This window comes from Palaemon carinicauda, chromosome 37 (assembly GCF_036898095.1).
Source record: "Palaemon carinicauda isolate YSFRI2023 chromosome 37, ASM3689809v2, whole genome shotgun sequence".
In the NCBI taxonomy this organism is placed as follows: Eukaryota; Metazoa; Arthropoda; class Malacostraca; order Decapoda; family Palaemonidae; genus Palaemon; species Palaemon carinicauda.
The window spans coordinates 2,751,053-2,766,052 of NC_090761.1; the positions used below are offsets into that span (position 1 = coordinate 2,751,053).

Consider the following 15,000-nt stretch of genomic DNA (forward strand, 5'->3'; position numbering starts at 1 on the left):
AGAGTTATTAAGTATTCATGTTAAACCGTATTATCATTATTATTATTATTATTATTATTATTATTATTATTATTATTGTTGTTGTTGTTGTTGTTGTTGTTGTTTTTGTTGTTGTTATTATTATTAATAGCCAAGCTACAACCCTAGTTGGAAAAGCAAGATGCTATAAGCCCAAGGGCTCCTATAGGGAAAAATAGCTCAGTGAGGAAAGGAAATAAGGAAATAAATGAATGATGGGAACAAATTGACAATAAATCATTCTAAAAATATAACAACATCAAAACAGATATGTCACATATAAACTATAAAAAGGCTTATTATAGAGGATATGTGTAAATTTGCGTTATTGAAGTCATAGTAATATAACTGAATCGATCCATGCGCTTAATTTTCCTGTTTTATCTTATTATTAATTGTATTAGCCATATAGTCTCTGATGATTTATGAGCACATGCTTTTTTTTTTTTTATTGAGAAGGTCATTCGAGTCTTTACTTTTATTTCATTACATATACCATAATGACTTAGACTGAAAATATTACAATAATAAAAGTATTTTAACGCGAAGATTTATTTAAAATAGCTTAGGTAATCTTCATCCCAACTAGAAAAGTATTCACCTCCTACAGCTTACATTATTATTATTATTATTATTATTATTATTATTATTATTATTATTATTATTATCTGAGGATTTCCATCCATTACTTTTCATTTAAGATGTGTTTGGGGGGTGGGCTAGAAATAGGCTACAGCATTGTCATTTACTATTTTTTTGAAAAAAAGGGTCTATTAATTACTTTTCACCAAATATAATGTCAAAAAAAAAGAGTGATCAGAAAAAATAAAAATCCGAAATATAAGTCAAGGAAATAAAACTGAAAAGGCAATTGAAACATTCAAGGGAATCCCTTTCACCGTGAATGCTGTCTTTCCCTCCCAAGTCCCAAGTCCCAAGTCCCCAGGAAAGGCCCAATTTTACGGCGCTGTAGTTCTCTCTGGTATAGATTAGCGCATAATGCGAAGGTCATGGAGAAACATTCAAATTATAATTATTAAGGGGAGAAACATCTTTTGTAGTCCAGCATTAAGGATTGTAATTCTTCTGAATTATATCCTTCTTGCGTGTCCTTCCTTGCCCCTGGGGGATCTCTTACTACAATGGCACAGGAACTTGGAGGACTTTGATTTGGTTTCTCTTTACGAATGGCAGATGCAAAGGACTGGGCCTATAATACACTGACCTAACGCGCGTGCGAACACACACGCACACACACACATGCATATATATGTATATATGTGTATATATATATATATATATATATATATATATATATATATATATATATATATATATATATACATATATATATATACATATCATCATCATCATCAGCCGTTACTACTCCTCTGCTTCTTTTATAATCTCTAGGGACCCATTCTGTTATTTTCAATGCCCACCTATTATCTGTCATTCTTATTATATGACCTGCCCATGTCCATTTCTTTTTCTTACTAGTTGTTAGAATATCCTCTACTTTAGTTTGCTCTCGTATCATGTTGCGCTTTTTCTGTCTCTTATTGTTGTTCCCATCATTATTCTTTCCATAGGTCCATGAGTTGTAACTAGCTAATGTTCTAAGGTTTTAGTAAGGCTCACAGTTTCTGATGTATAAGTTAATACTGGTATGCCCATCTTCATAAATACTTTTCTTTTTTAGAGAGTGTGGTATTTCACTTTTCATAATCTTATTTTGCTTGCCAAATGGTCTCCATCCCATGCTTATCCTTCTTTTAATTTCGGTCTCGTGTCCTAGGGAAACACATACTGTCTATCCTAAGTAGCTACGTATAATCATTAACAGTCAACATTCTCTAGAGGCTCATCCATAACTCTTATTTGTTGAATCTCTGCCTTTTCACTTAATATTATCCTAGTTTTTATTATATTGTGTATATATATATATATATATATATATATATATATATATATATATAGATATAGATATAGATATATAGATAGATAGATAGATAGATAGATGGATAGATAGATAGATATGTATGTATATATATACATATATATATGTATATATATATATATATATATATATATATATATATAATATATATATTAATTGCTGAGCTACAATCCTATTTGGAAAACCAGGATGCTATAAGCTCCGGGGCTCCAACAGATAAAATAGCCCAGTAAGGAAAGGAAGCAATGGAGAATAAAACACTTAAAGAAAATGTAACATTGAAATAAATATCTCCTATATAAACTATAAAAACTTTAACAAAACTAGAGTAAAAGAAACAAAATAGAATAGTGTGCCGAGTGTACCTTCAAGCAAGAGAACTCTACCCCAAGACAGTGGAAGACTATGGTACAGAGGCTATGGCCCTACCCAAGACTACAGAACAATGGTTTGATTTTGGAGTGTCCTTCGCCTAGAAGATCTCTTACCATAGCTAATGAGTCTCTTCTACCCTTACCAAGAGGAAAGTAGCCACCGAATAATAGCAGTGCATTAGTTAACCCATTGGGTGAAGAAAAATTGTTTGATAATCTCAATGTTGTCAGGTGTACGAGGACAGAGGAGAATATGTAAGGAATAGGCCAGACTACTCATTATATGTGTAGGTAAATGGAAAATGAACCGTAACCAGAGAGAAGGATCCAATGCAGTACTGTCTGGCCAGTCAAAGAACCCCATGGCTCTCTAGCGGTAGTATCTCAAGTCCAGATTCCTCCAACTATTCCTTACTGTCTTTGAGTTGTGTGTTGTGTTTGTCTTTAACCACACAATATTTCTTTGCTTTGTTTCTCAAATTCCTGCACATCCGATTCTTTAGATGTTCGCATACCAAGTTAATTCATCTAGTATTCCATATAAATATATATATATATATATATATATATATATATATATATATATATATATATATATATATATATGTATATATATATATATATATATATATATATATATATATATACTGAATATATATGTGTATATATATATATATATATATATATATATATATATATATATGTATATATATATATATATATATATATATATATATATATATATATACACACACTTATCTTAACAACCTCAGATATAACAAATTATTAAGTAGATATTATTATCTGTTAGTCATATATATATATATATATAATATATATATATATATATATATATATATATATATATATATATTACATATAATTATGTATATATATATATATATATATATATATATATATATATATATATATATATATATATATCTCAATTAAAGATCAACTTTCTCTGCTGGAGAACAATTGGACATAATCAAAGGAACCAAATTCCCTAATAGAAATAATGGTATTTGCAATTAGGCCGAAGGTTCTTTGTTAGAGATCAGTAAGAGACGTTCAGTTCAATGCATTATTATACTAGATTTTTTTTTAATGAGGCGCATTTGCACTGACTTGCAGCGGTGCCCTTTTAGCTCGGAAAAGTTTCTTGCTCTCTGATTGGTTAGAATTATCTTTTCCAATCAATCAACGATCAGGAAACTTTTCCGAGCTAAAAGGGCACCCTTGCGAGTCGGTGCAAATCTGCCTCACTAAAAAGAATTGACTATAGAACAAAAAATCCTTATAGAATACCTTTGAGACGAAGATACAGTCCATTGCATTATTGGGAGTGTGATAAACATAAACAGCTTTTTCATTGTACTCAAATAAATATATCAACAATAAAGACTTTTTAAACAGCATTAGCTTTGGTTCTATTAAGGAAAAGAAGCGTTTTCTGGCTGGTAAGAAAAATAGACTTTAATTCACAAAAATATAATTAATAATGAGATGAAGTTATTATTACTACTATTATTATTATTATTATCATTATTATTATCATTATTATTATTATTATCATTATTATTATTATTACCACTACTATTATTATCATTGTTGTTGTTGTTGTTATTATTATTATTATTATTATCATTATTATTAGTATTATTATTATTATTATTATCATGATAAATGAGATTATTATTGCTTACATAATCATTACATGGCAATAATGGAAATAAAATTATTATTATCACTACCCAAAGAGGGAGTTGAGTGGATATAGGTCCCTCTTATCGATTTGGTAAATCATTTAGATACGAAAAGATGGTTTTTGACCTCAACTGTTGTCCTAGATATTCGGTCGCCCCCGTTCTAGATTGATGTTAATGGTCTCGGTAATTACACCTGCAGTCTCGAATAACGTTAATTGCCAGGTGCATCTCTAAGGCTTAGAATTTCTTTAGAATTATACATTCAAATTCTTCAGTGCATATTAGAGAACCATGAAACGTCTGCAATTCTGCAATTTAATGTATTTTCAGACAGAATACTAACATTAGTTCTCTCTCTCTCTCTCTCTCTCTCTCTCTCTCTCTCTCTCTCTCTCTCTCTCTCTCTCTCTCTCTCTCTCTCTCTCTTATTTTGTATTTTGTACTGTCCCCCCTCTAGCTTTGTTGGTCAAATTGAGAAATCTTAACATAAGAGAGGTGCGGAGATCCTAATATTTACGTAATAACAAAAAGTATTTTGTAATAGACTACTTGCTGCCGCCGTTTTTTATGGCAAAATATACCGGTTTCGAAGCTTATTAATGCATTTCTTGCATCAGCTATTTAAAGACAAATTTAAGAACAACCACTCAATATTTCACCCATTTCCACCACATGTTCTGACTGCTACGATGACCTCAATAGCATCTTTAGAATTCCTATCAGTAGAAAGCAAGATACACAACTTTATGGACTGAATACATAAAACTGGGTTTAAAATTTAACTGCACCCTCAATTGATATTGGTCTGAAATGAACATTTCCATTTAGTTTTGTAGTTAGTGAGGTTAGTTGGTTGATCAAATGCAATAGATTTACGCTTTATTATCATTGCGGGTTTCCATTTCCGAAAGTATAAGGTCAATAGACCATTTAATAGGATTTGGAATGAATTTCTTTGGTAGGAAAATTATTGACGGTGATGAAGGTCATCGACTTGAAGGAACTACGATCTAAGAAAATGATTGAAGACACACAATGCAGCACAACACAATTTTTGTATCTTGCAACATGTTCTTCCACTGTCACATGGTTAAAGTTCTCTTGCTTGAGGGTACACTCGGGCACACTATTCTATGTTATTTCTCTTCCTCTTGTGTAGTTAAGATTTTTATAGTCTATATAGGAGATATCTATTCTAATGTTACTCTTCTCAAAATATTAAATCTTTCCTTGTTTCCCTTCCTTCCTCACTGGGCTGTTTTCCCTGTTGGAGCACCTGGGCTTATAACATCTTGCTTTCCCAACAAGGGTTGTAGTTTAGCAAGTAACAACAACAATAATAATAATAATAATAATAATAATATTATGATAATAATAACATCATGATATTATTAATATTAATATAATATAATATAATATAATAGTAATAATAATAATAACAGCAATGTCACAGTTCCTTGCCTCTGCCATTCATGAGCGTCCATTATACCCTTAAACACGGGTTTGTATGTATTTCTAATGATATTCGGTCTCTGATCCGAGCAAACTCCGCAGTGAGTTGCCAGGCTTTGGAAATCTACTCCTGCTTCTATTTTTCCCCTTATGTATTGTACTGTAGGCATTACATAACGGTCTGTCTTTGTTGCATCCATTTGACCTCTAGCTGTACTCGCTTCTTACCTTTCTATTTTACCTCAGATCCAGCCTCCATCCATCTTGCTGTTCAACATCTTTTAACTTTTGCTTCGTTTTGCAATCGAGGTGTTTTTACCTACACTGTTAAAGATTTGCCGCAAACGGTAAAAATCCTGAAATAAATATCACAAGGAATTTAAAATTTTAAAAACAGATATATTGACGTTAAGAACTGACATTACGGTCATGAACTCGTAAAATATACCCACAAAGTAGGGTAAAATTACGGTCGTGTGCATTTTACTGAAATACGGGTGAGAATATTATATTTTTACGGAGAATTTCCTATTGAAATTACGTTTTATTTTAACAGTATGAGAGAGAGAGAGAGAGAGAGAGAGAGAGAGAGAGAGAGAGAGAGAGATAATGTCTATATTACCTGGAATGGTGTTTGTTTGTGTCTGAGAGAGAGAGAGAGAGAGAGAGAGAGAGAGAGAGAGAGAGAGAGAGAGAGAGAGAGAGAGAGATAATATCTATACTACCTGGATTGGTGTTTATGTTCGTCTCTGAGAGAGAGAGAGAGAGAGAGAGAGAGAGAGAGAGAAGAGAGAGAGGAGAGAGAGAGAGAGAGATAATGTCTATACTACCTGGAATGGTCTTTATGTTTGTGTCTGAGAGAGAGAGAGAGAGAGAGAGAGAGAGAGAGAGAGAGAGAGAGAGAGAGAGAGAAAAAAAAAAAAATAATGTCTATATTACCTGGAATGGTGTTTATGTTTGTGGCTGAGAGAGAGAGAGAGAGAGAGAGAGAGAGAGAGAGAGAGAGAGAGAGAGAGAGAGAGAGAGAGAGAGAAAATAATGTCTATACTACCTGGATTGGTGTTTATGTTTGTCTCTGAGAGAGAGAGAGAGAGAGAGAGAGAGAGAGAGAGAGAGAGAGAGAGAGAGAGAGAGAGAGAGAGAATAATGTCTATACCACCTGGATTGGTGTTTATGTTTGTCTCTGAGAGAGAGAGAGAGAGAGAGAGAGAGAGAGAGAGAGAGAGAGAGAATAATGTCTATACTACCTGGAATAGTTCTTATGGATGTGTCTGAGAGAGAGAGAGAGAGAGAAATATTGCAGTTTCATGCCGGTATCCCATTCACAGGTAGGACATTGAACCTTTTGTTGTGCGCATTCAAGTTTCATATTTTGTTGATTATTGAGTTCTCAAAACGGCTCTTCGCCGCATTCTTGCTCTTTAATGTATTGGTCAATATGAGTAGAATAATAAAAAGGATTCACGTTTATTTGGTAAGGCATTGATTAACTATTATTATTATTATTATTATTATCATTATTATTATTATTATTGTTGTTGTTGTTGTTGTTGTTGTTGTTGTTGTTGTTGTTATTTTTTTCAGTAGTAGTAGTAGTAGTAGTAGTAGTAGTTTCGTCTCAATGATGCGTTTCTACTTAAACATGAAGTTATCATCATTCAAGGTCCAACATTATTTTTAAAACTTGATTTTTTTATTTCATTGTACCATGTTTATAATCCTCCCTGATTTCTTTTTCCTCTTTTAAATAATTGTATCACAAGAATCTTATGTTTTCCCAAGTCTTGAGTGATAATGACTTTGTTAAGGTTGAATCATGTAACAATTGGTATTATCCTTAAATTTTATTCAAAATGTGAACGGAAAGTTAAATGCAGGAAAGAGAAGCAGAACTGAATAAGCAACTAGTAAAAATCAAAAGAAAAACACATTCACAAACAGAATATTGATATTTAAATGTAAAGATCAACAATATTCAAAAAACTGATTTAAAATTCTAATAAAATTGGTTTTAATTTTAATTCACATTTTCGTAGCGTTGTCGTTAACTACTGATTATATTGCTTAGGTTTCCAAATCAAGGGAGACGGTAGAAATGATTAAATATTAATTTTGCCTTATAGCTCATGGAGACCACGATAATTTTCACGATTTAAAGTTCACGGGAGTAATTGTCTCCTGTATCTTATACACTCAATGTCCTAGGGAAGAAATATTATAATCTGAGGAACACTGATACCGTAGTATAAGCCAGTCTTTTTTTTTTTAACCTTTCATATCGGATATGAAATTCATGTCTAAAGCTTTTTTATTTATCTTGACTTTTTAAGGTATTTAGATTCTTGATGATAAAAATTTGATTTCAGTCTTTGTAATTCCATTTTTGAGTATTCGTCTGTTTTTCTTTAATAATCCATTAAATGCTATTGCTGATAAGATTCAGTCGAAAGTCATAAACACACAAACTTCCTCTTTCTCTTTCTATATATATGTATATATATATATATATATATATATATATATATATATATATATATATATATATACAGAGAGAGAGAGAGAGAGGAGAGAGAGAGAGAGAGAGAGAGAGAGAGAGAGAGATTTATATGCAGATGGTAATATAGATATATCGATATATGTGATGGCAAAATGGCAGTTGTATAGGATTCTTTTTAGAATAAACTAAAACTTAACAACACATGTTGTCTTCTTTTGAGTCTTCTTGTCTTTTCTACACGAGTAATCATAGCCTCTTGTAACACCTTTGAGTTTAACTACCTTCAATTACACCTGTTAACTGGCAACATCACGGTTATTATTATTATCATTATTAGCTAAGCTACAACCCTAGTTGGAAAAGCAGGATGCTATAAACAAAGGGGCTCCAACAGGGAAAATATCTCGGTGAGGAAAGGAAACAAAGAAAAATAAAATATTTTAAGAACAGTAATAACATTCAAATAAATATCTCCTTTATAAACTATAAAAACACTTTAACAAAACAAGAGGAAGAGAAATTAGATAGAATAGTGTGCTTGAGTGTACCCTCAAGCAAGAGAACTCTAACCCAAGACAGTGGAAGACCATGGTACAGAGGCTATGGCACTACCCAAGACTTATAGAACAGTGGTTTGATTTTGGAGTGTCCTTCTCCTAAAAGAGCCGCTTACCATAGTTAAAGAGTCTCTTCTACCCTTACCAAGAGGAAAGTGGCCACTGAAGAAGGATTGTTGCTCTCGTTGTTTAGGGTTGTTTGTTTTCTGTTGCTGCCATGCTTTGAAGCTCCTTCCATGATTCTGTTTTTAAAGGTTACGGTATTTTATTTTTGTGTTTGAGGAGTAATTTTTCGTTATTCAAAATCGTGGATTTCTTAAAAAAAAAAAAAAAAAAAAAAAAAAAAAGAACTTACTTCCTGACGACCTTTATTCAAGAAAGCAATTGAAACATCAGCCTCCTATGGTCTGTTGGTGGTTTTAGAAGTCATAGATTTTGGAATGGAATTTCGTTGCCGCTAATGAATGGTCAGTGTTGCTTTTGGAGAAGGAATTATTTAGTGATAATTCTCTCTCTCTCTCTCTCTCCTCTCTCTCTCTCTCTCTCTCTCTCTCTCTCTCTCTCTCTCTCTCTCTCTCTCTCTCATGAAAGTAACAGTGACGTGATGGATGCAACAATACATTCCCTTCTTTTCACTCAGAAGGTTTTGTGAAAGTTATGTCTATCATAAAAAAAATGAAATTTTCTGAGAAATTTTGCTTCGCTCTTTACTGTCAATATGACATGTGGCCATGACATGACATTTTGTTTCTGGTAATTATGCGTCTTTATGATTGCCTGAAAAGGATTTCATCATAATCAATTTATTCATCTGATTCAGCCTTTGACTGTATATCGCTATTCTCACTTTCCCAAGACGTCATCGACATTTCCAGATGTTTTAATTTTTTGTGTATCGTTTTTTTTTCTTCTATTTCTTTTATTTGTATATTCAGGAATCGATATATTTTTCTTGCATTTCTCAAGTGGTAATATTTTTCTTCTCTTCCTTTCAAAATGTTGATATATTTCACTTTATTATTGTAATATTTTTCTTATGTTTTTTATAATGTTGAGAGTTCTTCCTTGGGTCTTTTGATGATTTTTCCTTATGTATTTATCTCTCTATTTATTTAACTATTATTTCCCTCCTAGTATCACCGACCTTGGTAGTGGCACCCACCCACCCTTTTCTTTTTTATTTTAACCTAAGTAAACCTTACCCTCACATCTTAAAAACATTTTTTTTAAAACATCTTTTAAAACGGTAACTATTTTTATTCTTTCGTATTTGAATTGGAAGAATTTCTTATCAATATTTCCTCTCATCTCTCCAGAAAACAATTGATAGCCTATTTTTCATGTATTTTTTTTATTTTTGTAGCAAACATTTATGTCATGTATTTAACGTCATTATTTCTATCATGTATATTTTTTTTATCACCATACAAAATTTGCAATTGTACGCATGAAACAAGTATAATTATCTTATATAAACTAAAATAAGAGAGAGAGAGAGAGAGAGAGAGAGAGAGAGAGAGAGAGAGAGAGAGAGAGAGAGAGAGAGAGAGAGAGAGAGAGAGAGAGATAAAATAACCGAGTAATATTAGAACCAAGGCCTCAGGGCGTTTTGTCACCTGCCGTATTCCAGAGTAATTATTTAGTATGAACTACCGTCTTGTCATTTCTAGGGTTTTTAGCTTTGCTCATCTAAAACTATCAATTTCCAGACATGTAGGTTAATGGCTTGTGGAACAGATTTCTAAAGAAATGTTCCTTATTCTTTTCCCAGAGTTTTCCATTCCGTGTATCCTCAATGGTTATGTATACGTATATTGGTATGTAGTTTTTTGTTTTTGAAAAATACCTCAGTTTGAAAGGAGTTTCTTTGTTATGTGAAAAATAACAAAACTATATATTCTATTTAAAAAACAGTGTGTGGCAGTTGGTGTGAATTTATTTATGTAATTGAGAGGTTCTTTGCTTTCTAGTTGATTATGCAAATAAAAGCATTGGTTTTATTTGCAGCAAGCCTGTGAGAGAGAGAGAGAGAGAGAGAGAGAGAGAGAGAGAGAGAGAGAGAGAGAGAGAGAGAGAGAGAGATTATAAAAGTTTTTAAAGTTTATGCAATGTGTTCTGAGATCTTTTTCTGACATAATTTTCAAGTCTTATGATAAAAGCAAGTTTAATCCTGCATTGTTTTAATTGCGTTATACGATTCTTAATAAAACTTTCCATTATCTAGATAATAGTTGATTATGAAGAAAAGATATTTTTCAATTATTAAAATTTGACATATTGCAACATTTTCACTTTGGTGTTTATGTAATGTGCAGCTTCATTCATTCCATCTCGACTGAACGGACCACACAGTAATCTTTACCATGTTAGAAATCGGTTCTAAAATGTTTGTGCATTTTTTCAATAGGAACTATTTTAAGTAGGTTTAGAATGTCTGTAATCTTGTTGGAAATGGATGTTCGCTAAGCTTCAAACTACTTGTCTTAGGGATTGTGAAATGAAAGAAAATGGTTCTTTTACATCATAATCTTGCCAAATATACAATAGGTATTGCAAGAAACATGATAATACTTTGATAGCTTATATCCTAACCAAACCTTACCTCCCTCCACTTAAACAGCAGAATACTATTGTTTTTGCCACCTAAGCCTACCAGATATGGGCAATGCATTATAGAGTAGTAAAGCTTTGATATTTTGCATCCTAACTTTACCTAACGTACTTTCATCTAAAACTTGGACTTTTCTTGTGTCTCCTGCCCTTACCCGAGGAAGGCTTTTCAAACAACCAAAGTGTTTATGCAGCAGGTTCAAATAACAGCTCTGTCGCATTTTGTGAAACTCTGAGGTTGAAATATTCATTTAAAATAACCACGTGTTACAAACTCATGATTCAGCTATCATGATCGAGATAGGTTTATTTCAAGTCTATGAACAGATTCCTAAATTCGATAGGAATATGTACGGAGATTTGTCATAAACTTTTATTCTCTCTTGATAGCTCACTCGGTAGAGTCACTGTAGGCATAGTTTCAAGCCGCACAGGTGGGGGTTCGAATCTCCACCCGGCCAGAAGCTGTTACCATAAAATGAATTCCAAGTGGATATATATTCCCAGATAGAATTCGGTATTAAATGCCGTTCGTGGGTGATATTTACATATATATATATATATATATATATATATATATATATATATATATATATATATATATATATATATATATATATATATATATACATATATACATATATATATATGTGTGTATAACTGTGTCTTTGTACATATAAAAATCAGGCCATAGGACGGGGATCAAATGGCTGTTATGTAATTAACATCTCGAGAAGAAGAAGAGATAGGGCTACTTAAATGAACAGCATAACCTCGGAGAAAGACATGAACATCTTCTGTAAGGATAAAAGGCTATATAGTTAAGTAGACGATACAAGAGATGAATGACTAAAGTTTTGTTGTGAAGGGTAGAAGGTGTTAATGATCATGTCTCTGTGTGATGGACTTTTTCCATACGTCAACTTTTTCTTACAAATACTATTTAAAATCCAAAATCAAATTATTGAAAATTGTCTGCTTTTTGTTATTTCTATTTTTTTTTTTTTTTTTTTTTTTTTTTAGTATTATGATTGTGAATTTTTTTCTACAAACGAATGTTTTATCGTTGTGTTGGTTAAATAACCTACATAATACATAATATTTTGAAGGACTATGTTGTGAGTTTCAAAGTTTTAAATTTTGCTATTGATAGAGATGAGGCAAAGGACTCTCTCTCTCTCTCTCTCTCTCTCTCTCTCTCAATAGTGCTGTGTAGCTGGTAAGGCTTAGGTACCACGTTCGAGTCTTAAACCTGACGACTGATAACAAATGTAAACATTCCAATAATTGAGATGCGTCTCTTTTTCTAATCAGCAAATTAGGTACCTATAGTGAATTTTTTCTAGCGAGGCAGATTTGCACCGACTCGCAGCGGTGCCCTTTCAGCTCGGATAAGTTTCCTGATCGCTGATTGGTTAGAATTATCTAGTCCAACCAATCAACGATCAGAAAACTGTTCCGAGCTAAAAGGACACCCCTGCGAGTCGGTGCAAATATGCCTCACTAAAAAAAATGACTATAGGTGCTAGACGATCATTGCTGATCTCAGCTAGGGTGGAAAGGGAAAGAGATAGAGAGAAAAGAAAAACTGACATAAATAATCATTATCCCACCGGGTTCAAACCATTCAAAATACATCTAAAAGATTCTCTCTCTCTCTCTCTCTCTCTCTCTCTCTCTCTCTCTCTCTCTCTCTCTCTCTCTCTCTCTCTCTCTCTCATTTCGAAGGCCTTAATGAGACTCATTGTCATTCAATCTACATGCGAAAAGTCTTGCCAGTTATTCAGCATTGATAGTTCAGTGGATCACTTTTGGTGCCAATGACTAATGTCAGGATACCGGAGAACTCTAAATTAATCATAGAACTTTTGTTTCTTTTCCAGATATCAGAACAGGGCGTTGACCTGAATCTGAGAGACGGCGACGGCGCCTCACCTTTACATTTTGCAGCTTCGAGAGGTCACGTGGACACCGTCCGGTGGCTCCTGAAGAAGGGAGCCACTATCTCGCTCGACAAGTTTGGCAAAAGCCCCATTAACGACGCTGCAGATAACGAACACATGGAGGTAAATTATTTGTTTCAGTTTCCTCTTTCCCTATTTTAGGGTATAGGGAATTTATGTATATTCGAGTGGAATTTGACCTATTTACATAGAATTCAAGAATATTCCATAGATAACAAAATTTTAACCCGAAATGCATAGGTCTCTCTCTCTCTCTCTCTCTCTCTCTCTCTCTCTCTCTCTCTCTCTCTCTCTCTCTCACACACATACATACACATACAGAGGCTTATTAAAAGTGTATGTGCAAATACCATTGAGTGTAGCCATATTTTTTATGACTTGAATGCCTAGATTAAATCTGTTTTTGAACGCTGGGAATTTGAATGAATAATAGGCCTACCAGTACTGACGTTGGTATTTAAATTAAATTTCTAAATACTTATAATGACAGTTTATTAAAATGCTGTTGATAACTTGATATATATTAAATTGAAACTCACAGCATTTCATAAATAATCTTCATTGCTAATGACTATAGCAATTTTCCCTATTTTTTCATAAGTTATCCAGCTTGCATAAAGGTACTTACACTTAAGTACAACTCAATTTAAGTAGTAGGTTTTTCCCCTTCCTAAACTCTTCATAATTAAATGAATTAATTAACGTCACAATAACGGACATACTTTCATTAAACTGTACCCTGATTTATATGTATCATTTGTGTTCCTTTTAAACAGGTCCTACAACTGCTTGTGCAGCATGGCACTGCTCCTGATTACTGCACTGATTCTGATTCTACAGATTCAGGCTCTCACCATCATCAGTGTACTTGTCACCAAGGGCTCAGAAACAACAGAAAGGTGGGGATTATTGTGTTGTAAATAAATTGTTAATGCTGTGCGAAATTATTGCAATATGATGAATAATAAAATCGGCATTTTACAAAACTGTTTCTACGAGGTGCCTTCTCATAATAGCTAAGTCCGCCCTGTACTTTTAGGCTCCGTTTTCTTCAATGAATGTTATTGACCGTATTTCCCATTTTCTTTTGCAGGGCTCAGAATGCTCTCTAACTGGCTCTGACTCCTGCGCTTCCTCGTGTGAAAGCGACTGCCATAGCTCTGGTAACAGCTCTGATTCAGGAGTCCACCACGAGCCTTTCTATCTGCATCCCCCGACCGCCCCTGACACCGATAATCAACAGAAGAACACTAAGAATAGCTCTTTCCTGAATCCTCTGAATGACTTGAAAGAGGCGTCCGAAAAGCACTCCAAAAGCAAAACGGAAGCTAGCAAATGTGGAAGCAGCGAAGAGGACAAGAAATCGAAAGAGCCATTTTACCTCCACCAACCGGATGACGTCGCCTACCACCGAGTCCAAGAGGTGTTCGGCACCAAGAGTGGGAGGTCAAGTGTCAGGCATAGCGAAGGAAAGAATCATTCAAGCAAAAACGGTCGCTTAGAATGCGAAAATTCCCACGATAACGGTCACTCCAGAAGTGACAATAAGAAAGTTGGCCAGCCCCTCGAATATGCAAAGCCAAACCTCGATAAAAAGGGAAAGACCAACTACGAAGGAAGAGAACTTCCAAAGATACCTTCATCGGCATCTCCCGTGAAAGGTAAGTCATCCGTCATCGTCATTTCTCTATTTTCCCCGAGTGGTAGATGAAAGGTAAGTGCTCTGCAGAACTAAATTAGTTTGAACATCTAAACGGATGCTGTACTATTGTATTAACCTTTCATTTTAACCACAATTATCTATTTGCATGAAAGTAAATGAGGCAGAGAAACCTCACTAACCAGCCGAGAGTAAG

The 15,000-nt window shown here is 33.5% G+C and overlaps 1 protein-coding gene across 4 annotated transcripts in view; it reads left to right on the plus strand.

Moving 5' to 3' along the window:
* LOC137629421 (uro-adherence factor A-like) overlaps positions 1–15,000 on the plus strand; it is a 182,298-nt gene that overhangs the window by 80,163 nt on the left and 87,135 nt on the right. For all 4 annotated transcript variants that reach the window (XM_068360662.1, XM_068360663.1, XM_068360659.1 and 1 more), the window contains exons 3-5: positions 13,064–13,246; positions 13,921–14,043; positions 14,238–14,805. In XM_068360662.1, coding sequence (XP_068216763.1) covers positions 13,064–13,246; positions 13,921–14,043; positions 14,238–14,805 — 874 coding nt within the window. The remainder of the gene's footprint in view (positions 1–13,063; positions 13,247–13,920; positions 14,044–14,237; positions 14,806–15,000) is intronic.